This window comes from Lethenteron reissneri, chromosome 29 (genome assembly GCF_015708825.2).
Source record: "Lethenteron reissneri isolate LAM-NWPU_2019-01 chromosome 29, ASM1570882v1, whole genome shotgun sequence".
Lineage (NCBI taxonomy): Eukaryota > Metazoa > Chordata > Hyperoartia > Petromyzontiformes > Petromyzontidae > Lethenteron > Lethenteron reissneri.
The window spans coordinates 10,806,084-10,833,407 of record NC_083807.1 but is presented as its reverse complement, the minus strand read 5'-3'; the positions used below and the strand labels follow the sequence as shown (position 1 = coordinate 10,833,407).

Below are 27,324 nucleotides of genomic sequence, written 5' to 3'. Positions count from 1 at the left end.
AGCACGTACAACTGATTTTTTTTTCTCTTGACGTCATCACGCAGATGTGCGCGGTGACGTCACCATATCATTAAGTTCTCAAGTATATCACACAGACACAGTACGTGAATTATATCATTGGTGCTGGATACACGCTCGGGGTGGAGATGGCAGGCACACAGGAACCCAGAAAAACGGCTGTTGGGATGCGGCGGACGTGAACCACCGCTTGGGGGCCGTCCATAAATGACGTCACGCGATTTTGGACGATTTTTGACCTCCCCTCTCGTCACGGCGTCAAAAAAAGTCAGACCCCCCTAAAATATGACGTCACAAAGACCCCCCCTAAAATATGACGTCACAAAACTCTGCCCCCTCCCCCAAATAAAACATGCTTCAAATCGATTTAAACTATTGTCATTGTAGTGCGTATTTAATGTGGCGCTGCACTCTGATGTTGTAGGAGAAAGATTTATTATAAAGTATAATTAAGTAGAACGTGTTGTATATCTATATATATAAAATCGTTCATGTCTGTCTGTGTGTGTGTGTGTGGACTTTGGCCCATACGCACTTTCATTGGACGGCGGTTGCCCCTGGCAACGGCTAGCCACGCCTTCGCCGCTTTCATTGGACCTGGCAACGGCTAGCCACGCCTTCGCCAAGGGCTGCAGTTTCATTGGACGGCGGTTGCCTCTGCCAACGGCTAGCCACGCCTTCGCCACTTTCATAAGCTCCGTATTTAATTAAATAATAGCCATTACACAGTATTGTTGGAGCGCTAGGGGGGGGGAAGGAACGCCACCCGTACCCTGCCTCTTCCAAGCCGACAATTTTAGGCGAGGCCGCAGGCTTTGCACGCTACTAGGCCTCGACACCCCCCACGCCACTCTGAGGTAAATTCATCAAAGTTTTTCCTACTCTTCACTACACCCCCACCACAATGTGTGCTATTAATATTACTTTTAAACCCAACGCGCCAACAATCGATTACTTTAATGTTCACTGTACAAATACTCATTAAGCTGGGTGAGCGTACTGCCAGTCTATCATGTACACTGTAGCCTGCTTATTAAGCTCGGTGAGCGTACTGCCACTCTATCATGTACACTCTAGCCTGCTTATGAAGCTGAGTGCGTGAACTGGCAGTCTATAATGTGGACTCTTGCCTGGTTATTATAATCGATTCTTTATATGTTCTTTGTACAAACAGTCATTAAGCTGCTTGAGCGACCCCAGTTCGATTCCAACTCACGCCCACCACCGCTGACGATTATTTGAAACGGACCTGGCCCTCCCCTAGGTCCACTCAGCCTCAAAAGCGTAACTGCTGTCGTGTGTGAACATCGTCACTGGGGAGACAAAGGCGGCGGGGCATCGTGGATCCAAGTCCCGGGCGAAGCCGGGTCATGTGTATGTGTGTTTGTGTTTATGTGTATGTCTGTGTGTCTCTATGTATGTGTGTATGTATGTGTATGTATGTGTTTGTGTGTGTGTATGTATGTGGGTTTTTTTTATGTCTTTATGTGTATGTCTGCGTGTCTCTATGTATGTGTGTATGTACGTGTGTGCATGTGTTTGTGTGTATGTATGTGTGTGTCTATGTATGTGTGTGTCTATGTATGTGTGTGTATGTGTGTGTATGTATGTGTGTTATGTGTCTGTCTGTGTGTCTGCATGTATGTGTGTGTGTATTGTGTATGTGTTTGTGTGTGTTTGTGTGTTTACGCTCGCATTACACAAATGTATAATGCGGGTCTAAGGCGTTCCTTACACAGCATTGCCGCTTTATTATTTCAGTCGTTTACTGCCGTATGCACCCTGAAAGTCGTGTGTGTCTGCAGCAAGCGCGTGTATGTGTACCTATGGACGCGCGCGCGTGTGTTGTGTAGGGGGAACGGTAGTGTAGTGCTTAGCGTGCTGCCTGTGTGTGTGTGTCTGTGTGTGTGTGTCTGTGTGTGTGTCTGTGTGTGTGTCTGTGTGTGTGCGTGTGTGGTGTGTGGGGAGCGGTAGTGTAGTGGTTAGCGTGCTGTCTGTGTGTGTGTTTCTGTCTGTGTGTGTCTGCGTGTGTCTGTGTGTGTGTCTGTGCGTGTGTGGTGTGTGAGGAGCGGTGGGTGTAGTGCTTAACGCTACGCTGCGCTACCAACCCGGCAAACCCAGTTCGATTCCCGCTCACGGCCACCACCGGTGACGATTATTTGAACCTCCCCTAGGTCGACTCTGCCTCAAACGAGTAACTTAACTACTGTAGCGTATTAACATCGCCACTGGGGAGACAAAGGCGGCCGGCCGTGGTAGATACAAGTCCCGGGCGAAGCCGGGTAGTACAGCTAGTATTTATTTAAAGTTGTGCATTTTGATGTGACGTCACATTTCTCAACCCCCCCCTCCCTCGTCACACATAGTCACAAATGTCTTACCCCCCCCCCCCCCCTAGGTGCGTGACGTCATTTATGGACGGCCCCTGTACACTTTCACTCTGGTTGAACCACGTACGATTGCAGGTCCTGTCTCATCGTGCAGTAATGGTTGCCAAGCTTAGGGTCGAGCTGAGAATGCCCTGCCAAGAAGTCTGCCTTGCAAGACGACATTATCTCAATGGGTTCTTACACGACATTAGTTTTGGGATTAAGGGAATTAGCTCTAGTGGGCTGCTCGAGGCGCTTATAAGTCAGATGGGACGTCCTTAAAATAGGTGAGCCCTCGGGTAAGATGAGCTCGCTTTTACCCCCCAATGCTCGTCAATTAGTTACAGAACCACCACTCTTTCGTTAATAATGATTAATAGAGGTTGGAACATTTACAAGCATGCACTGCTGTCGTTAAAGCTCATGTGAGTGAAAACCCCTCACCAGTTTAGAGGTTCATGGTTCAATTCTCATGTAAGGCGGTTGACAATTTATTAACAGGATGCTTCAACCAGTGATTGACTTGTAGTGGGGTAATGTGTTCACGTTCAATGCTTCCACGATGGACAATTGTACGCAGAGTAGGGGGGGGGGGGCAGCAATAATGTTTTGGATTGAAACGATATGTCACCATGACCTCACATTAGTCATGAATAGCGTTACTAAAGTAGCTTAGTCTGTGTCTTCATTCAAACCGAGTTAATTTCATCTCGTTTCAATCAGGATTTGGTATTCGGTGGGTAGTCGTTATCGTCATGCTTGTTTTTCTTCGTCAACTTATAGTCATCATTGACTGAAATACAATATTTAAAAAAACACTTTGTTGTCAAAATATTGTCATCGCTTCTGTAATTTCGAATTACACAAATGAACCTCATGGCGGTACCCCGGGGGTGTCCATAGTACCCCGGCTCTCGCATCATGTCCGTGATGCAGTCATCTTTAGTCTGTTGATGGTCGGCGATGCGGCGAACGACTCATCTCGACGAGCTGTACACGATGCACGACTACGGTGCGTACGAGCGTTCAGGGTTTCAGCGCAATCGTCCCCGCTGCGGAGTGAAGTACAACCCTGGAAAAAATTGTGTCCCACAAATAAAATATTTAATTGCCTCGTCCCATTTAGTATTATTTGGTACCCCAGGGTACCGCCATAATGATCAAATATACACCGTCAGTACGGCACTGCGATCTAAGGTATGGCCAAATTCGGCTTTCATTCGGTCACCTTTGTCTCCCCAGTGCTGGTGTTGACGAGACACTTATTGCATGTGACACTGGCCAAGGTGGAAACCATGACAGGGACAGGTTGAGATATCAATTCAAATCAATTCTTATAAATTCAAACTGGTGTGGTACATCATAGTCATCAAATACAGCTAATGGGATTGTAGTGTAGCACACAACTATGCCAGCAACATAAGCAAATGGCTTCTAACACACTTCACTCGCTAGGTAAATGTTGCCTTTTTTTACGCCACCTGCTTTCTAAGCCAATCCGCTGCAATAAGCAGCCTTAAGGGACGGGACAATGACTTTTGAAAATATAAACAGACCTGCCACTCCCTGCAAGTTATCATGACAACGGGCACAAATGGTGTTTGGGCGATTCAAAACAAGGTAAGACAGCTGCCACTTTGGATGAGTGGTTGTCACCACATGCACCCAAACTTTTGTATAGATTCTAGATTGTCACCTTACCATGGCCTCCCACTCGTTCAGCTCGGGGATGGGTGGGAGGGGGGCTTATCCCTGTGGGTCGTTAATCAATACAAATGTGAAAAAGAACCAACACTTTACAGGATTTACAATGAATGCCTTATACATTTTCATTCCGTGAATGTCTCTAACAGAAGGAAGTGTTGCACTTAATCCGTGTTTACACGTCCACATGGAAGGCAAGCCAGCTCAGTTCAGGAACCGGGGTCACGGTCACAACTTTTACGAGGCAGCCCAGCATCAGAAGTGGCGTGTTCTGTTTCCGTATTTACACTCGGGCTGCCGCAATATAATGTTGAAGACACAATAATATCGATATGATCATTATCAAAATATCCGTTTCCTATTACTTTGTCATGGGATTTCACATTAAAAAAATATATTGTTTGTGCTTTGCTGTATTTCCAGTAAAAATGAAGATTACTTAAACGTTATGCAATTGCGGTTCCCTCAACATAAGCCTGCCATGAATCTTCTACAAAGCTTATAACTGCAGACATTCTTACATAGCATCGCCACGCCAGCAATTACTCTGGAAGACCTTTATTTGCAAAAGCACTAACCTCATGGGAAATCGCTATTCATATTTGAATTAGAGTTTGTTATTTCATATTGTTGTACAAAAAGAGCAACGACACTGAGGATGACATGATAGTTGACTAAACAGACGATATGATAATCATATAATATATAATATATCGTGGTATTTCCATATCGTGGAAACCCCAATATGCATCATAACTAGGCATGGCCATTATCACCATCAGCTGTGATCTATCACCTTCTGGATGAAGACCTCCCTAGGCCATCACCATCTCTCAATGGATTGTGACGTAACAACCCATCTGCGTCCTGCACATGAGCTGATACTGGTAGGAACCTCCTTGTTACACCAGCCCACAGGGGATTAGTGTGTCCGTCCGTCGTGCAGGGAGGGGCTGGGTGGGGAGGGGCTGGGTGGGGAGGGGCTGGGTGGGGAGGGTCGGAGAGGGGCTGGGTGGGGAGGGTGGGGCTGGGTGGGGGGTGAGAGGGGTGGGGCTGGGTGGGGAGGGGCTGGGTGGGGAGGGTGGGGCTGGGTGGGGGGTGGGAGGGGTGGGGCTGGGTGGGGAGGGGCTGGTCACCCCATGGTGCCCTTATAAAACTCAACGTTTAACCTACTCACGCCGGCTTGTGCCCGCCCTCACAGTCGGTCATATTTGCGGAATACACCACGCCGCCGTTGACCCTGGCCATTGACCCAGCAACCCAACGTTCCTAACAGCTCCCTCCACAGGAATGTGTTTTTATCGCTCGATGTCTATGACGGCAGACGCTGTCTCGGGCTCGTTCTCACCTTTACCTGGGAGTCCATCATTAGCTTCTACCGCTGGCGATCATTGCATTCTATGACTTGTTCTGCCCAAGTCCACTTTTCATTTCCTCACGGTCAATGTGATTTTATTACCTCTGCATATGTTCTATAATTCACGTGTTCCTCTTACTGACGCTGTAATTCCAAGCATGTATGTACGTATGTTGAACTATTTTCGCACTGTACTTAGACAATTGTGCTAATCGGAGGTCCATGCACCCCTTGAATAATTTTCAGATTTTGTTACATTTTCTTTGTCAATGTCCATGTTACCATGAGGTAATATACATAATCTGATGTTTTCCAGTTGTCTCTCTTACATTTGTTTAGGTAACTTGTCCAACATAACCTTCTTTAAAAAGTTATATAATTAATTGTAATTAATTTCCATTGTACAGAAACATATATCAAAGGTAAATCAAGAACTATATGCCTAGTCTGGCTATCCTTCATATTATGCAGCAAATAAACATATTTCTCACATCTAGCATAGCGTCACTCCGTATGTGTTACTGCATTGATGTGCGGGAATAACTTAAACATAGCTATTATATATGGCCCCCATCCAAGTCCAAAAAGTGCACACTCGTTTTCTGAACGTAATGCTTTAGTTACACATAACTAAAAGTACGTGAAAGGGAGGAGATGTGAACGCTGGGATAGTGGTAATATCTGAATATCTCCGAGGGAAAGGAGGCAAAATGAAGACGTTAAGAGCCTTATCAGTGGTTACTAATATTCTCGATTAGAATTAGAATGTGTGAGCACGTGTTGAGAAGAGAAAAGGAGATGCAATTAGAAGGGGTTGTGGAGAAGCCACTGGCACAGGACAGAAAGAGCAGAGGGAGACCGAGAGTGAGATGGGAGGACGCGGTGGAATGAGATACGATAGTGGATGTGATGAGAGAAAGAGGCACAGAGTAGACGCACGTGGCGAGAGAACATCTGAACAGTCGATCCCACACAATCATGAGACTCGTGGATTTGAAAAAGAAAAAGTCCCATGCTATTTATAATTTAGTCCTCAGAAATATAGGTTGCAAGAATTAAGGTAACACCAAAAGAAATAATAGGGAAATTTGTAAATATGTCTGTTCTAAATGTTTGGCATACTTCCCAACATGCAACAAACTTGAAATTTGGCATGTGGGTATCTTCCAGACTGTAAACAATGCAAAAAGTATAAAAATTGACTTTTGTATTTTGGGGGGTGGGAGGGGCGCAATAATGCATATATATTGCACGGCAAGTGAGCGGTGACGTCACATCTGTGATGTCACCCGCATGCGGCAGCGTCACACAGTGTGCCTTCTGACGTCACGCACCCTCCCCCCACCCTCCGCGTAGGCCGTGTGTTAATCCAAGACAAGAATCCAAGTCTCGGGCGAAGCCGGGTAGCAAAGCTAATAATTTCATATAAGTGACCACGAGTCTGACATTTAACTCACTTGCTGGCTCTGCGATCCAACATTTGCATCGCAGGCAGCTAAAGGGTCATGTTTATGCAGCGTATCAGTGACGGGGCTGGGATGTTAATCTTACTCAAGGGGCAACAACCTCGGTCGAGAACCCAGAGCCTCAGATTATGGCTCAGTGCCCTGAGACAAACATCGGTCCACAGAGCCGCAGTCATCTCTCAAAAAATAAACACGAGTGTGTAATTACATGTGCATTGCCCTTTTAGATATAACTTGTTTATTGATGTATCATACTTTATTTTAAGCACTCCCAAACGTGTGCAATGATCAACTCGGTACAACACGTGGATAATATCAACTGAGACAACACATTTATACATCTTAAAGTTACTACACAACCAATTGCCATGATCACAATAATTTATTCTTTTCAATAATACGTACCTCTAATTTTTATTTAATGGTTGCGAGTTCATCAAACCTTACGTTTCATAAGATTCTCATTGAGAAAATATCAATCATAATTGCTATTGCACATTGCTACAGATGGGTTCAGGTGAGTATACAGAGCACTGCTTCATTGTTCTCTCTGAGAGCAAGGTTATTGCTACCTGCTGCAAGTATCCGTGTCCCTATGTGAGTGTGTGCCTCTGTTTTTAGCAGAGGTGTGGACTCGAGTCATGTGACTTGGACTCGAGTCAGACTCGAGTCATGATTTTGATGACTTCAGACTCGACTTGGACAACAATGACTTTGTCCCACCTCTGAGGTGTGGACTCGAGTCATGTGACTTGGACTCGAGTCAGACTCGAGTCATGAATTTGATGACTTCAGACTCGACTTGGACTTGCATAACAATGACTTTGTCCCACCTCTGGTTTTTAGTAAGGACGAGCACATTTTTGTTCATTACATGTAACCACCACCTCACGGACCTACACAGGTCTCTTGCGCGAGGTCCACACATTGACGGGAATGCAACATTATTTTAATCATATGCAATTGTAACGATGTGCAATGGCTTGTTGCGTTGCGTTCTCTTGTCTGATTTAATATTTTTTTTATTATGGATTTAATATAACATTTCAAATATATACTATAATTGTATTTTCTACTATTTTTCTAATCGTATTTTTTATTAAATATGCTAAATCTGAACTCTGGTCATCCTCGCAGCGACTTTTGGCTAACCATCGAAAAAAGCCCGTCACCGCATTGCACACTTTCATGATGCGCGTCTTCGGCCGTCTGGAAAGTTCTTCCTTCCGATATTAGGAAAACACTGGAACTATGCACTTTGAAATCTAGATTGAAAACTCATTTCTTGCGAGCAGTTTTTTGTGTTTAGTTTGTTCTTCCCTCGCCCGGTTGGTTGTACGATGCGAAATTACTTCAACACACCTGCAACTGGAATGGTAGTCGTAGCATAATAATTATCATCGTCATCCATACCAGTTCACTGCTGAGTGTAGGGCTTCTCTGTGCTGTGTAGGTCACATGATCTGTTGGAACGGGCTTGATCACACTGGTCAATGCGGGTTTCCGGGGATGGAAGTGGAGGACAAGACCAGTTTAGATATCACTCACCACTGACATTAAGTGTGGCTGAGACTAAAACTCAGGACGATGGATATACAGGCTGCTTCAAAAACATGTTAACGCTGAGATGAGGCTAACGTTTTTAATGGAAAAAGAACGAATACACTGTAACATGATAACAAATGTCATGTTAATAACTTCAATAAGTAAGTCTCCACTTGTTCGACATCATTGTCAACACATGCCTGGAATCTTCTCCAGGTGGTCTCCAGAGACCGGAGGCACATTTATTGTGGTGTTGTTGCAAATTCTCAGAAGTGTTAACATTCTTTTGAAGCACACTGTATAGCGAAGTGCTCACCACTGTTTCCCCAATCAACTCCATTAGTGTCATAATGATAGTTTATATAATTGGAGTGTAACAATGTGTCTTTGGTACAATGTATATTATTGCGATAATCTTAGTACTGCAACTATACGATTTAAATCAAACACCGCACTTAGCCTCTCCTTAGAGCACACAGAATGGTTCTGAAAGGCACACATGGGCGCAAGTATCATTTGTTCACAAAGTAGAGTTCATGAGCAAAGCAGGATGGAATGTGTATTCTACAAAAAGCCGAGCCTAATATAGAAAATGCATTTCACAATTGAATAACTATCAACAATCACATGTGCTCAGCATTACTGATTCAAGTATTTGCCATCGGTAAAACAAGTCTTATGATAACAAAGTAATGGACCGAAGAAAACAATGTTATATGACTCCAATTTTACATGTTAGTTAATATAATGTTTGCACACGATTATTAAACGAATAACTGATATCTTGAAATTCTAACCATAAAAGGGAAACAGTACACAGACTTAAATTGTTCTTGTTTACTTCTTCCACTTCTAGAAGCTGAAAAAAAATATATCCATAATTAGCGTTAAATATATATACACACAAAAGTGTGTGGTTTCGACTGAGTATATACCACATTTGTGAATTCATGCATCAGAAATAAAAGGACGCAGCTGCTGGAAGAAGTGTTAAACGGAATGTCAGCTAGTCGATGGAACGCACAACGTGGTGGATTATGCAAAGAGAAGATGCGGCAAAGAATGTTACAGAGTAAATATTGCACACAGCAGCAGAGTATCACAAGCAGGAGCTCCAACATTTGAATGTATTCATGATCATTATATGAACCTTATGGCGGGACTCCGGGGTCCTATAAGCCCCCGGCTCTCGCATAAACTGCGTTGCGACGACATTTTATGTCTGTTGAAGGCGAACGACACGGCAATCTATTCCTCTCGACGAGCTCTACACGATGCGCTAATCAAAGTTTAAAAGTTTTGTTTCTTCTGCGCATTCGTCCTCGCTGCTGCGCTTGGACGACACGACAACAGAATGATCCGTGCCAGGCGGGTCGCGGCGTTTATGTGCGCGGTGGAACGGAGTCGCCAAAAATAAATTACGATTTTGACATCCGTTTATTCGGGACCCCGCAGTCCCGCCATAAGGTTCATATAATGATGTTTATAAATCGTATAAGGTAAAGGTGCAGCCCTGCAATTGCTTGCTCAGGCCACTTATGGTGGAAGGGTCTCCACTTGAAAGTCTCCTCGAGAGAGTCTCCCTATAGAAAGTAGTAGCGGCCTACTCTTCCATGCTGATCAGCCGTCTTGGAAGAGGTGGAAGTACCCACATTTTACGCCACCACATATAATGTGACTATCGACTGTGCTGTACCCAGAGGACTGGTGGTGTGGGGGGGGGGAATTGAAGAAACTTGCATTGTTTCAACTGTCGTGCCAGGTGATTGAATCGAACCAGCGATCTCTGGATTTCAAGTCCAATGTGCAATTACCACCGTGGCAGCATAACGAGTTCAGTAGATTCCTTTAATTATCTCCATTAAGAGGCGAACGTAAGGGTAGTAATAAGCTGTAGTAATATAAAAATTAAAGGAAATGTATTTTGATGATAACAATATTGTAGGTGACTGCTGATTATTATGACATTGGAGATGGTAACGGTTAGTCCTGCAACTATTGGTTGATTTATCGTAACTTCAACGAGTAGAATTAGAAATGGGCATACAATTTGTGTGCCAATTGCATGAATAAATAAGTTCGCACTCGTGCCTCAAAAGGTCTGTTAAGCGCACCGGATAGAGGTCGACGGGAATTGATGACATTATCGTTGATGCTCACCGCATCATACAGGGCACACCCTGTGGGGAGTTTCTGACAGTCTGGTGGCCCAGTATACAAACATTGTGTATAAAGAAAATGTTCTACAATTGATCAATTTAAGCAATTCATGATGTTAGCACTAATTCTGATAAACCTAATATTATTATTCTTGGGTCTTTCGGTAAAGTCACCTAGATTGATGTTTCGATCGCAACACAAGCAATCGTCATCAGGAGAAAAAAGAGCGGGAAAGCTGCTGAGGCAGGCTGTTTTAAAGGTTCGAAATGTGTGTAGCCCAAGGGTCATAAACGAAGTGGGCGGGGCTAGTGATGTTAAAGTGAGAAATTTGCAGGTAAATGTAAGGTCGGAGAGCTACCGCCACGACGACAAAGGCGCGGAGGTGGCCATTGTATTGTGAGAGATTAGCATGTCAATGTCAGGTGGCAGAGCCACCGCCACATCGAGGACATGAGCGACGGTGGCTGTGTTAGTGTGAGACATTTAACCTGTTAATGTAAAACCAGAGAGCCGAAAATAACTACTAACATTTGAAGGTAGGATGGAAACATCACAGCCAGTTATGACTTAAACTGGTTAATAACGTCCTTCCAATGATTTCTCAGTTTGTACCCCTCTTCTCAGGTTGAAATTGTGTCTGTGTCTATATATATATGGATGGCTTCATGAACAAATCTTTGTTGATAGCCAGTGGGCTTGCAAAGTACCTTCGTCTTAGAGAAATAAATTTCGTGTGAGCCCACCACATTACAACAATGGTCCTACCGTGTTTCAGATCTGCCTTATGTTCACGAACATGGTCCGAGACATATCGCTTAGTTTCCCCAATATTATTATTATTGTTTGAAAGTGATATTGATTTGATGCGTTAGAAGATTATATTGAAGAGGGTGACGGTGGATATGACCTTAAGGATATTGATCACAAAGCGCCCTCTCCCGTCGCCGTCATGGGGAAGCAGGGGGAGGTGGCGAGGTACCTGGGTGGGGTGGTTGGGAGTTTGGGATACCAGAAAATATTCCATTCGAAATAAAGCCTTGACATTGATCTTGTCGATGATGTTCATCACTACTGCAATAACAAGGATTAAGACACCGACTCAGTTCTCTGTGCCTACACATCTGGCAGGTACTGGTCCTCAAGGCCAGGCATGTATGTGAATCCCACAAAGGCGTCCGCAGCCTCGTCCACATTGGCACAGACGGAGCTCGTGTCGCTCGACTGTGCCATCGACATGGACAGCGGCTCCGCTGTGAAGGCCGGGTCAAAGTTGTGCAGGTCACAGGGTCCACTCTGAAGAGACAAAAGCACACACATGGTTGGGTGGTGGCGTAGTGGTGAGTACATTCACCCACACAGTGGCCACGTGAATTGCCACTGCTGCCCGTTGCTTTCTGCTTAAATATTCAACGACACAAAGTCAAGTTAAAAGGCCTCGCTACTTTCATCGACATTGCTCGTCTCCATGAGTGGCTCTTATTCAGTGGGGCGACATTACACGTATTTTTCAAAGGACAATGACTGTCCATTTCCCACAGAGTGGTACTCTTTTCACTGAGCTCAGTTGGGGGAAGGGCTGAGTCTGCCCTAAGCAAACTCACCAGTTTGGTTCAGGAAGGAAGGTCAAAGACCCTGTGAAGTTGTCATTTCCAAGAGTGGGACATGTTATGCCAATGTTAAAACACGTAACAAAAGTTCGAAAATGATTCTCATCACAATTAGCAATATTATTCAGAATTGTGGTTATTTACTTGTAGGCTTTCTATGTCTTTAGTGCAGAAGACACACTTGATACAGATGGGGGCAGCCAAAAGACCTGCCATTGGGCAGAGGTACAAAGGGAAAATTGGCAGTAAAATTGAAGCCTCCAACCTGAGCAAGTTCATTTAGTTTGAGAAGGGATATTTGGACCACACTCTGGCTGGTCTTGCAATATACACATTTTATATCATCTCCGTGGTATTGTCTGTATTAACTCACCACGCCGGGATTATACGGAGAAGGGATTCTCTTTGCATCCAGGTCATTCCAGTTGATCGTGGAGAAGAACACGTGGTTCTTAATTTCCAGCTGCGACAAAAAGAAGGGTATGACAGATTCACTATGTTCAGCTCAGCACGTTACGCTGCACAGTATTCATTAAAAACCCATTATATTGAGTATTTAGGCACATGAGCTTGACCTAAATTCCACAGGTATTTGCTCCTGTAAAGCAATACGGCAAATGTACATTGGTTTCACGATTATCACAAATTGGCAGTGTTTATGTCTTTTCTGTTTCCATATATCTCTCTCCAGTTCAGATATCACCCACCACTGGTGTTAGCCATGTCTGGGTTCATAGCACAGTGCGCTAACCACCGCGCCATCTTTCCCCTCCTCGCCAACATGTTTATGAAATTCACTGGCATAAACATCTTTGTGCTGCGTCCCGTGAGGTAGCCATGGGATGAACCGAGGTCCATTTGGCGGAACACGCCCAAGCGAATGACGTGAAAAGGCCTATTGCAGTGGCGCAGTGTCCGTACAATGTCGCTGGTGGCCCCCAGCCGCTGGTGTGGGTCCTTGTGCAGGAGCCCCTCCAGCACGGAGATCGCCGCGTTTGTGGTGCAGGGCCTCAGCTGCAGTGGCTGGTGCAGGATCGATTCATACATCTGCTTCAGGTTCTTGCTGTAGAAAGGAGGCTGCGGCATGCACGCGCACGCACGGAAACACACCACGACCCATCGACGTCACCTTGAAGTCAACAGAGGCAAGGCCCTCTTGCATAACGTATGCACGAGCATTATGATTACTGCAATTATCACTCACAAAATTAACAATTTTTGTACTTTACCTGGTAAGGCCCACTGAGCTATATAGCTCTTTTCCACCTTTGCTATCACGGTTATGATTCAGCTGTCGTGGCTGTGACGGTACCACCTGAAGACGGAAGCTTGTGTTGCCTCCGAAACGTCGTGATTTTTTATTTTTTATTTTTTTATTTTACTTTTTAATGTTTTTACCTACGTGACTTTACCGAAAAAAACCTAAGGATATGATTCCTGTGTCAGTATTTCTGAACTCGACAGTTGTTCCCATGCTGGGTGCATGAGCACGCAAGCTGGAGTGTAACATGGTGGTGGTGGTGGTAACGGTGGTGGTATGTATATATGTTTAACTTCTTTCACACCATACGTATCCATCCAACTGTGCTAATCGGAGGTGTAGTAGTGGTGGTGGTCCCGTGCGCGTGTCGTCTGCGAGAGACCCTCACCAGCCCATAGAGCATCTCGTAAAGCACGCAGCCCAGACACCACCAGTCCACCGTCCGGTCGTACGGGTGCTTCTTCAGAACCTCGGGTGCCAAATACTGGTGCACAAAACGCGAAATACGTGGAAAGTCTGACGCGAGGAGTAAGTGACTGAATTACTATTTGCACCCTTTTGTCAATAGACTGTTGGGTGAAGGCCTCGCCAGTCATGGCAGTTGCTTCACCGTATTTCACCGCTCTGGTTCATAAGAATTGGTGAATGGGAGGCACAGTCCCAGTTCAGGTCCCGCCCACTACTGATGTTAGCCATGGCCGTGAATTTACCTTGGCATTGGCGCACAGGTTGGCGCACTGTGCTATGAAAGCCAACAACCTGAGTTCGATTCCTGGCCACAGCAGGCATCAGTGGCGAGTGGTGCCAGAAGCTGGTTACCCACCCTCTCCAGCAACGCACACTATCATGGTGAAACATAGTCAAACAAATCCCCATAACCATAAACGAAAGGGAATACGGAGGCCTTCATCCCCCAGTGGATTGACAAAGGGCTGTAAATTGTTATTTTTTAATGAATTTTCCATAGATGTAAAATAGGTGCTCAGTAACAGCACTTCCTCTTTACAAGTCTACAAAATAACAACGAGATCTTTGTCTTTATGCTGCAGGTACAGTTTATGCAAACGTTTTACTTGATTTGCTAATGATAAGGCCATGCATTACATTAAATAGCAGCACTTATAAAAACAGGACGGGCGGAAGGGCACACTCCTGTGAAATGCAGGACTGCAAGAATGGGTTTGAGGTATAAAATGGGCAAACGAGTCCCGTAAAATACAGGATGGGTGAATCACGCCCACAAAAATCAGAACGGACACATTAATCTTGTAAAACCCAACAAAATGCTGGACACCACACCTCAGGGGTCCCACAGAAGGTGCAGGTGGTGCTGTTTGGGTCGATGCCTTCCTTGCACAGCCCAAAGTCGGTGAGCACGATGTGGCCCTGCGTGACAACGAAAAAACCGACATCACACGGTGAAATATTCCATTACGCATTTCCATTACATCATCATTGAACACGCCTCACTGCTGTAGCATTTTGGTCCAGAGAGGTATCCTCAAATCAATTAAAAAGTATACTACTTATAATGACCCACCTTCCCTTGTCCAGAAATGCATCACTGAGTCTTAGGACAATTTTTCAGGTGGTTCATACATCGGAACGATTGGCTAAATAGCGTTTGGCTAATGGGAGAACACTGGAATGTCTGGAGAATATACGAAAGGATAACAAATGATAAACATCTGCGGGAATAACACTCGAAGGTCCACAACATATGGGTCCAATCTACGTGCAGTACTGCCATCTTCTGGCCACATAAGCTCAGTCAATGGGTTTCGTAGTTTCACAAACTTGTGTGAGCTACCAATGCTCGCCTCTTAAAAGTGCACCACCCAAGGGTGGCACAGTCAGGTTTTTTACAATCTGGTTTAATTGTCTTTTTATATTAAACCCGATCATCTGAGATTGGGAGAAATCCGGTTCAATTGGTTCTAATTGCAGAACCGCACTTTGCCAACTTCTCAACGATGGGCTTCATCCATTCCAAGCTAAGGAACTCACTGGCGCCCACGATTGTGGAGAAGCTCATGTTCATCAAGCCCAACCTGGCCGCATTCTACGACTACCCCGTGCCTGACGGCCCCGCGTACGATAGCAGCACCGACGAGGAAGCAGCCTAAACCTATCAGACTTTCGTATTCATTCAACCAGGTTTTGATTCCCCGAAATCGGGTTTATTTGTATTAAAGAAAAAAATCCGATGCCTGCCGCTGGAAAAATCGAGTTTTTTCCACCCATGGCACCACCATGTGCCTGGCTCACATTTTTGTGAGAAACCAAATGAGTTTAAATTGTGGAGGTAACCGGGTAGCTCAGAGGCCAGAGCGCTGAGCTGGCACGACTGAGATTCGGGTTTTGAATCTGGGAGGCTGCCCGTGATAAAACCGCGTCCCCAACCGGCGCGGTCGAGTGTATCACGGCCCCCAGTCACAATGGATGCACAGGAAAAACCCCACCAAATTGAGTTCGGGTTTTTCCACTTGATTTGGCTAAATTCCAGCGCTTTCATGTGCCAGAACACATGGGGAAGTGTGCCCCCTACTGTGTAAAGACTAAAAGGCCAAATTTAGGTTATTTTTGGAAAGTCTGCGAAAATCCTTTTTTCCTTGGACCGTTCCCTGACACACGAGGTTATCCTCTCTGTGAGATTTCGAAATAGTGGTCATCTCCTGACATTATGCCCATAGCAGAAAACTTAAATTAATTTAGAAGAAAAAAAACGCAGTATGCAGCATAAAATGCATTAAAGTAGCAACGTACAATAAGAAACTTTAATAAAAAAATAAGAACAGGTTTTACCCTTTCAAACAATAAGTTTAAAAGACAATACATTAATTATTGGAGCATGTTTGTTTGCATGTTCACCACAAGTACGTGTGGTAATTGCAGACGTTTTATTGCCAGAAAAGGTAAAACCTCGTCTTATTTTTTCTATCTACGTGGCTTTACCGAAAGACCCAAAGAATAATTATTTTTCTTACTTTGAAACTGGCAAAAAGGCCCCATGAGACAGAACACTTATGATTATACAATAAATAAACTGCATGGAAAATGTCACGATTATATATGCATACTTTTATAATATTTTAAGTTAATTTATTCAAAGTTATGATTCGAATGAATAATATATTTAGTCAAGTTTTTATTCTTTGGTTTACATTGCGTCTTGTTTGTAGAGCCTTTTCCCCTCCAATAGCTAAAGCTGCACGAATCAATATGAAAAATGTATTTTTACACCCAACATTCGATGCATATAGCTTGCGTAAACAATCTATTTGAATTGATTGACGAATTAATGATATGTGTAATACAAAACAGGGTCACCACCTCTGTTGGTAAAACAAAAACAAACCCCGGGACATTATGGGAAGATGAATATCTCAAGATAGCGGAAGAAGGGATAACTAAATGTAAACGCATTGTCACAGCTGACAAAGCACAGGACGCAGTTAGAATTTCGTCGGGCATAGGCCATACATAGGCTGCCGAAATTCTAGTTACATGAACTCCTATTGGTGGGTTACACATAGTCATACAAAGCATGTATGTAATTCATTTACTGGCGTTCACTTGTTTAGGCAAATGCAATGTGGCAAAATGGTGATCATATAGATAACTAGCTGTACTACCCGGCTTCGCCCGGGACTTGTATCTACCACGGCCGGCCGCCTTTGTCTCCCCAGTGGCGATGTTAATACGCTACAGTAGTTAAGTTACTCGTTTGAGGCAGTCGACCTAGGGGAGGTTCAAATAATCGTCACCGGTGGTGGCCGTGAGCGGGAATCGAACTGGGTTTGCCGGGTTGGTAGCGCAGCGTAGCGTTAAGCACTACACCCACCGCTCCTCACACACCACACACGCACAGACACACACACAGACACACGCAGACACACACAGACAGAAACACACACACAGACAGCACGCTAACCACTACACTACCGCTCCCCACACACCACACACGCACACACACAGACACACACACAGACACACACACAGACACACACACACAGACACACACACACAGGCAGCACGCTAAGCACTACACTACCGTTCCCCCTACACAACACACGCGCGCGCGTCCATAGGTACACATACACGCGCTTGCTGCAGACACACACGACTTTCAGGGTGCATACGGCAGTAAACGACTGAAATAATAAAGCGGCAATGCTGTGTAAGGAACGCCTTAGACCCGCATTATACATTTGTGTAATGCGAGCGTAAACACACAAACACACACAAACACATACACAATACACACACACATACATGCAGACACACAGACAGACACATAACACACATACATACACACACATACAAACACAGAAACACATACACACACATACATAGACACACACATACATACACACGAACACATCCACAGACGTACATACACACATACATACAGGCACGCAGACATACACATAAACACATACAAAAAAACCCACATACATACACACACACATACATACACACAAACACATGCACACACATACATACACACATGCATACAGACACACAGACATACACATAAACACATACACACATACACATGACCCGGCTTCGCCCGGGACTTGGATCCACCACGGCGGCAAAACCGACATACATACACACACAGACATACACACAAACACATACACACACATACAAACACACATGCATACAGACACACAGACATACACATAAACACATACACATGACCCGGCTTCGCCCGGGACTTGGATCTACCACGCCCAGCCGCCTTTGTCTCCCAAGTGCCGATGTTAATACGCTACAGTAGTTAAGTTACTCGTTTGAGGCAGAGTCGACCTAGGGGAGGTTCAAATAATCGTCACCGGTGGTGGCCGTGAGCGGGAATCGAACTGGGTTTGCCGGGTTGGTAGCGCAGCGTAGCGTTAAGCACTACACCCACCGCTCCTCACACACCACACACGCACAGACACACACACAGACACACGCAGACACACACAGACAGAAACACACACACAGACAGCACGCTAACCACTACACTACCGCTCCCCACACACCACACACGCACACACACAGACACACACACAGACACACACACAGACACACACACACAGACACACACACACAGGCAGCACGCTAAGCACTACACTACCGTTCCCCCTACACAACACACGCGCGCGCGTCCATAGGTACACATACACGCGCTTGCTGCAGACACACACGACTTTCAGGGTGCATACGGCAGTAAACGACTGAAATAATAAAGCGGCAATGCTGTGTAAGGAACGCCTTAGACCCGCATTATACATTTGTGTAATGCGAGCGTAAACACACAAACACACACAAACACATACACAATACACACACACATACATGCAGACACACAGACAGACACATAACACACATACATACACACACATACAAACACAGAAACACATACACACACATACATAGACACACACATACATACACACGAACACATCCACAGACGTACATACACACATACATACAGGCACGCAGACATACACATAAACACATACAAAAAAACCCACATACATACACACACACATACATACACACAAACACATGCACACACATACATACACACATGCATACAGACACACAGACATACACATAAACACATACACACATACACATGACCCGGCTTCGCCCGGGACTTGGATCCACCACGGCGGCAAAACCGACATACATACACACACAGACATACACACAAACACATACACACACATACAAACACACATGCATACAGACACACAGACATACACATAAACACATACACATGACCCGGCTTCGCCCGGGACTTGGATCTACCACGCCCAGCCGCCTTTGTCTCCCAAGTGCCGATGTTAATACGCTACAGTAGTTAAGTTACTCGTTTGAGGCAGAGTCGACCTAGGGGAGGTTCAAATAATCGTCACCGGTGGTGGCCGTGAGCGGGAATCGAACTGGGTTTGCCGGGTTGGTAGCGCAGCGTAGCGTTAAGCACTACACCCACCGCTCCTCACACACCACACACGCACAGACACACACACAGACACACGCAGACACACACAGACAGAAACACACACACAGACAGCACGCTAACCACTACACTACCGCTCCCCACACACCACACACGCACACACACAGACACACACACAGACACACACACAGACACACACACACAGACACACACACACAGGCAGCACGCTAAGCACTACACTACCGTTCCCCCTACACAACACACGCGCGCGCGTCCATAGGTACACATACACGCGCTTGCTGCAGACACACACGACTTTCAGGGTGCATACGGCAGTAAACGACTGAAATAATAAAGCGGCAATGCTGTGTAAGGAACGCCTTAGACCCGCATTATACATTTGTGTAATGCGAGCGTAAACACACAAACACACACAAACACATACACAATACACACACACATACATGCAGACACACAGACAGACACATAACACACATACATACACACACATACAAACACAGAAACACATACACACACATACATAGACACACACATACATACACACGAACACATCCACAGACGTACATACACACATACATACAGGCACGCAGACATACACATAAACACATACAAAAAAACCCACATACATACACACACACATACATACACACAAACACATGCACACACATACATACACACATGCATACAGACACACAGACATACACATAAACACATACACACATACACATGACCCGGCTTCGCCCGGGACTTGGATCCACCACGGCGGCAAAACCGACATACATACACACACAGACATACACACAAACACATACACACACATACAAACACACATGCATACAGACACACAGACAGATGTTAATACGCCACACCAGTTACTCGTTTGAGGCTGAGTGGACCTAGGGGAGGTTCAAATAATCGTCACCGGTGGTGGCCGTGAGCGGGAATGGAACTGGGTTCGCCGGGTTGGTAGCGCAGCGTAGCGTTAAGCACTACACCCACCGCTCCTCACACACCACACACGCACAGACACACACACAGACACACGCAGACACACACAGACAGACACAGACAGACACACACACACACAGACACACAGACAGCACGCTAAGCACTACACTACCGCTCCCCACACACCACACACGCACACACACAGACACACACACAGACACACGCAGACACACACAGACAGACACAGACAGACACACACACACACAGACACAGACAGCACGCTAAGCACTACACTACCGTTCCCCCTACACAACACACGCGCGCGCGTCCATAGGTACACATACACGCGCTTGCTGCAGACACACACGACTTTCAGGGTGCGTAAGGCAGTAAACGACTGAAATAATAAAGCGGCAATGCTGTGCGAGGAACGCCTTAGACCAGCAACACATTTGTGTAATGCGAGCGTAAACACACAAACACATACAAACACATACACACACATACATACACACACATACACACAAACACATACACACATACATACACATACACACAAACACACACATACATGCACACAAACACATACACAATACACACACACATACATGCAGACACAGACAGACACATAACACACATACATACACACACATACACACACATACATAGACACACACATACATAGACACACACATACATACACACAAACACATGCACACACGTACATACACACATACATAGAGACACGCAGACATACACATAAAGACATAAAAAAAACCCACATACATACACACACACACACAAACACATACATACACATACATACACACATACATAGAGACACACAGACATACACATAAACACAAACACACATACACATGACCCGGCTTCGCCCGGGACTTGGATCCACGATGCCCCGCCGCCTTTGTCTCCCCAGTGACGATGTTCACACACGACAGCAGTTACGCTTTTGAGGCTGAGTGGACCTAGGGGAGGGCCAGGTCCGTTTCAAATAATCGTCAGCGGTGGTGGGCGTGAGTTGGAATCGAACTGGGGTCGCTCAAGCAGCTTAATGACTGTTTGTACAAAGAACATATAAAGAATCGATTATAATAACCAGGCAAGAGTCCACATTATAGACTGCCAGTTCACGCACTCAGCTTCATAAGCAGGCTAGAGTGTACATGATAGAGTGGCAGTACGCTCACCGAGCTTAATAAGCAGGCTACAGTGTACATGATAGACTGGCAGTACGCTCACCCAGCTTAATGAGTATTTGTACAGTGAACATTAAAGTAATCGATTGTTGGCGCGTTGGGTTTAAAAGTAATATTAATAGCACACATTGTGGTGGGGGTGTAGTGAAGAGTAGGAAAAACTTTGATGAATTTACCTCAGAGTGGCGTGGGGGGTGTCGAGGCCTAGTAGCGTGCAAAGCCTGCGGCCTCGCCTAAAATTGTCGGCTTGGAAGAGGCAGGGTACGGGTGGCGTTCCTTCCCCCCCCCTAGCGCTCCAACAATACTGTGTAATGGCTATTATTTAATTAAATACGGAGCTTATGAAAGTGGCGAAGGCGTGGCTAGCCGTTGGCAGAGGCAACCGCCGTCCAATGAAACTGCAGCCCTTGGCGAAGGCGTGGCTAGCCGTTGCCAGGTCCAATGAAAGCGGCGAAGGCGTGGCTAGCCGTTGCCAGGGGCAACCGCCGTCCAATGAAAGTGCGTATGGGCCAAAGTCCACACACACACACACAGACAGACAGACATGAACGATTTTATATATATAGATAGCACCTCCCATTAGCGCGGTTAGCTACGTATGGTGCAAAAACAATTCAACATCACAGCACGGTTGGCAACGTATGGTGCGGAGAATGCCATTTACCTGGAAGTCCAAGAGGATATTTTCTGGCTTCAAGTCCCTTACAAAACAAAAGCAGACAATTGTAATGTATTGTAAAAAAGTCAAAGTCTAACAACGTAAATATACGGACTTGACTTCCTTCACACGACAGTGCCCATCACATGCTGTCCAGGGAACCCAGCGAAATAGATATGGCATCAAACTAAGCTACTCATACTCTTTGGTTCTTTCGGTAAAGTCACGTAGGTATAAAATCAAATAATTTTATTTTTTATTTTTATTTTACCGAAAGAACCAAAGAGTATGGATTCCTGCAGTCACGAAAGCTTCAAATTAAGCTACTCATGATAAGGCAAGTAGCTATGCATCGATTCACATTAGTTCTTGCACTCTCCATACAAATCTACGTATTGCATTGTGCAGAGAAGAGTCGATCGTGTTTGGTTCGTAGATGTCAGAATGTCAGCTAAAGGAGGGAACAAGCCCAAAAGGAAGTCCACTGCAGAAACGGAGTGATGAATCAAATCGTGTTTGCAGGAACTAGATGGACTTGTTGCATGGCAATCGCAAGACCATGAGAGATGGTGGAAGCTTCTTCTAGCAGTAGATGGAACGTGGCTGATAATTAGACATTCAGAGTTGAACCTCATTACCTGACTTTGATTATTTGCCACGGCTAACATCAGTGGCAAGTGATATCTGAACTGATTTTGAGCATCCCCCCTTCACCAACCCACTCTGGCTAGTGTGGTGAAGCACAGTCAAAACCCAAATGTCAGGGTGTGACGAGGCCCTCATCCAGCAGTGGATTGACAAATGGTTCTAAATTTGTATTTAAAACATGGAAATGTTGTTTCTAATTTGGTTAATGTAAACTCTGTAGCCGCTACAGGCACTGAACGTACCACAATTGGCAAAATAATTATTCTTGGATCGATGCGTGATCCTGAATCACCACAATTACACCAAATCACAAGGGGGTGGTTTCATCTTACACACCTATTTCTTGCAGTAACTGAAAACGTTATGTTGTAATCAATAACACACGCCCAAAATTATTAAATCACCTGCCGCTACGGGCTGATAGTACTTAAACACTGTTATTATCGACAACACACATGCTAACCGCATAATTACTGCGGGGAAAATTCAAGCTACTTTTTTTTATTGTTGTTGCATGGGCCAGTTATAAGAAATGTTTGTGAATGATGACAGTGGCTGTGCAAGGGTAATAATGATTACCATTGCCCAGCGATTTCAGAAACTGTCACAATTCTGGATTGTGATCAAAGAAACAATGTTTTTGACATGATGAAAGTGGCGGCCACTATATATACGAATAGAGAAACGTCAATTTCCACACACGTGCGTCGCAGCACATATTACGAGTTTAATCATTCATATTAATCGATGGCTTGTTACACCCATTGCACTTTATACTAAATTATGATTCACAGTAATTGTCACCCAACATCACGTTTTTCGAATAGTGGAGCTCAATAGACTCTCACCTGATTATATTAAAAAGTTAAACAACATATTTTTATTCACAAATGCTGTGTAGAAGGCCAGGTGCCTATGTTATGTAAGTTTTCCTTTTAAGGCAGTGTTTTTGACAAATGTGTTTTTGTTCTTGGTATTTGTACTTGTGCAACACACTGCCAACGTAGTATCACTAAATCATTATAATTTGTAAAAAATGGAACATCGTAGGTTACGTGAACACCTGATCACGTGGGCTCATTGCACGCAAAGCGTTGCTTTCAGAGTTTGAATGCGGCACAGACTTGCACTGCATTCAACTCTGAAAGCCACGCTTGGTGTAAAACGAGCCCCCCCCCCCCCCGTGTGCTCACACACGCACGATGCTGCTGACTACATGCCACATGCAAAGCATGCGGGCAGAAATTTTTAGCGCAAAAAAATAAAACCCCACGAAGATGTCTGTTACTTGTTCCTGGACTGCCTCCAATCAGGACAGGTTTGGCCAGCATTCCATGTGAAAAAAAAACTGGCAGAGGCTATGTATGTGATCTTAGCTATCAGCATAAAAACCTGCCCCAGGGAGCCGGGGTTACGCGATTGCCGAGATTAGCACTCGTGGCAGTAAACGTTTAAGGGGGCTGTTCGACCCTGTTCTTTACAAGCAGCAGGAGGCGGGTCTTGGGTTGAAGCCCCAAGCAAATGCCAGAGACAGAACAGGTGATTTGCGCTGTGTAGCGAGTATGACAGCCTCAGCCTGGTCGCCAAATAAATGAAAGAAATTATGTATATACCCATGAAAAAAAAATTGCATTTAGATTAATTACATTTGTGTACTCAGTTAAATACATACGAGCGATGAATGATTCGCGTGTGTTTGTAAAAAGACAAAGAGCAAAGCACTGTTTAATCCTCACAGACCACAGGCAGTGCCACCTTGTGGCTATGACGGGCTATGTTGATTGGTATTTCTGGAATTTTGGAATGATACAGTAATACCTCGGTATAAGAAGTGGATGTGTTCCTGGAGCTTCATTCTAAAACTTCGTATTCTGAGTAACTTATAATATTAGTACTATAAAAGATGCGTTCCCAGCCTTCATAACTTACCATTTCATACTATTAATACTTCATAACTTAGCATTCATATTGTAAACAAAGACCATTTATATTGAAAGAAATATATTCTATACGATAAAGTATAAACATTTAATAAAAATTACATTAAAAAACAGTGTACTCAATCCATCTTATTATAATTTAATTCTTATTTAGTACTGTCGATCTATAAATTTATGTTTTATCCATGTCAGTGCATTTATTATTTAACTTTAGTTTTCGTTTTACGTGTAAAATAATCGTAATTAATTAAAAGTTTCTTTCACCGAAACTTCATTTATCGAATGTACGCATATGGAGGTATTACTGTACGAGAAAGCCGAGACGCTTTGTGTCATGGTAAGCGCACTAAACTTTGCATTCCAGTAGTCGACGGCTGTATTCGGTGTCCTAGCACAGCATTCGAAACGATCGTGCGAGTTTCTTAAACTCCCCCCTCGGAGCTCTGTCCACCCAGCAGACTAAACGGGTTCACCACCAGTTAGTCGGTTGGCAGGCCGCATGTCGCGGGCAATGTGTGGGTATCCCCATCTCCTGCAACGTGCCCGGCCAGCGTGGAAGAGTAGACCAAAATACCCTCGAGATGGGGCTCTTTCCACTATCAATGACGTAGGAAAGAAATTGCAGAGGTGCACCTATGCCCTGCACATAAGAAGCTGGGTCCACAAGATGACTTGATTTTTGATGTCTCAAGTAATCAAAACCAGTTTCCCAGCAGCAACAAACTCTGGTTGTTTGATGGAGGAACAGCGTTGGGGCTCCATGACCCACACAGTCACCTCAAACTGATAACGATGGTGGTGATAATGACGTTATGATGACGACGACGACAACGATGATAGGGGTTGATGTGATTATGGACTGGGTGAAGGTGTGTTACGTGGTTACCTGTACACAATGTTCAGGGAGTGGAGATATCCAATTGCGCTGCCAATCTCGGCAGCGTAAAACTGTGCACGAGATTCTGGGAAACTTCCCTGTCTCTGTAAGTGGAAAAACAGCTGCCAGCACACACACAAACACACACAAGGTGAAAGATCATCTGTTCAGCCTCGACAGACTCCAGGCTGTTAGTGAGCATCAATTGTGTCTGAAAAAGACAAGACACCCAGTTGCTTTTGTCTCAACACTGCTCGAGTTTACATGCCATTGCAGGTATTCATTTCAGTGGCAATTGATATTTAAGAGGCCCACACCAATGTTTAGCCAGCCAGTACCACGAGAATTACACTTAACCATAAGTTAAACACGGGATGCTGGTAATGCAGTGTGGTGCACAAACCACTGCATCACTGAGTTAAGTCACAGGCTGGTAAAGCAAATTAACTGCATACACATGAACAAAAAACTGCATCATTTTTTGTGACATTTTATTTTAAGTTCAGTATATGAAGTATACTGATCAACAATAAAAAAAAAAATACAATCCTTTGTTAATCCAGTGTTGGATGAATGTCTCCCTTCACCGTGTCAGCCATGAGAGTTGTTTGACCATACTCTACCACGCTGGTCAATGTGGGTTGGTTAAGGGGGGACTGAGGTCCGGTTCAGGTATAACTCGCCATAGCCAGGAACCAAACTGGGTTCATTGTGCAGCGCATACATATATACCGCAGTAATGATTTTGTAAAGTGAAAACAGAGACATTGCAGTGAGATTTAAAGGCTGAAACTGCAGACGAATTGTGATTCGATTCTGGTTCATGATGAACATGTATATCCTGTTTCTTCTGTTGAATTTGTTTCATCAGTCTAATCATAACTAAAAAAATGGCAAGGTGATTTCCTCCTCAAATGAGCATTGAGAAAGTGTTAATATGCTGTACACAGCTCTTAGCCAGTGGTGGAAATTCCATTTGATATGACATGGCCGAGTCCATCCATTCGACGGCCACTGCTCATTCCTGACAAAGTTGTGTTTATTTTATCAACCCTGGAAGGACGATGGGCTGCATTAAGAAAGGATATGAACTCTCAACCTTCCGATTGCAAGCCACTCACTCGATGTGAACTGAGCCACCTGTCCAATAAACATGACGGTTGTACATAATCCACGTAAATCATAAACACTGCATTCGATTCATATACGTACTATTTTGGTTAGATAATCAGGAGTTTTTAGAATTGATTTTAATTGAAGATTTGATGGACCACTACATGCCTCGTACCCACCTCACCACCGTTGACATAATCCATGACAAAGTACAATTTGTCTGCCGACTGGAACGAGTAGTGCAGGCCCACCAGGAAAGGATGACGCACGTTCTTCACCAGAACATTTCTCTCTGCCATGATGTGCTTCTCCTAGTAGCAGCAGTATAGCAGCAGGACACAATCATGCAAAGGCAAAGCTTCCCCATATAGCATTAACAGACTGTTGGTGAAAGTGCTGTTAGCGAGTGTCTATGAAGACCGGCACGGCACACGATGGGGTGGGTGGCCAGCACCC

At 44.7% G+C, this 27,324-nt stretch overlaps 1 protein-coding gene across 2 annotated transcripts in view; it reads right to left on the bottom strand.

The window, feature by feature from the left end:
* Nucleotides 1-7,281: 7,281 nt before the first annotated feature.
* LOC133349236 (serine/threonine-protein kinase Sgk2-like) overlaps nucleotides 7,282-27,324 on the bottom strand; it is a 41,765-nt gene continuing 21,722 nt past the window's right edge. For both annotated transcript variants that reach the window (XM_061562560.1, XM_061562561.1), the window contains 8 exons: nucleotides 27,048-27,179; nucleotides 25,765-25,877; nucleotides 22,297-22,333; nucleotides 14,787-14,873; nucleotides 13,876-13,971; nucleotides 13,148-13,303; nucleotides 12,600-12,689; nucleotides 7,282-11,912 (listed from right to left, as the gene is read on the bottom strand). In XM_061562560.1, the coding sequence (XP_061418544.1) occupies nucleotides 11,733-11,912; nucleotides 12,600-12,689; nucleotides 13,148-13,303; nucleotides 13,876-13,971; nucleotides 14,787-14,873; nucleotides 22,297-22,333; nucleotides 25,765-25,877; nucleotides 27,048-27,179 (891 nt within the window). In that variant the 3' untranslated portion in view covers nucleotides 7,282-11,732. The remainder of the gene's footprint in view (nucleotides 11,913-12,599; nucleotides 12,690-13,147; nucleotides 13,304-13,875; nucleotides 13,972-14,786; nucleotides 14,874-22,296; nucleotides 22,334-25,764; nucleotides 25,878-27,047; nucleotides 27,180-27,324) is intronic.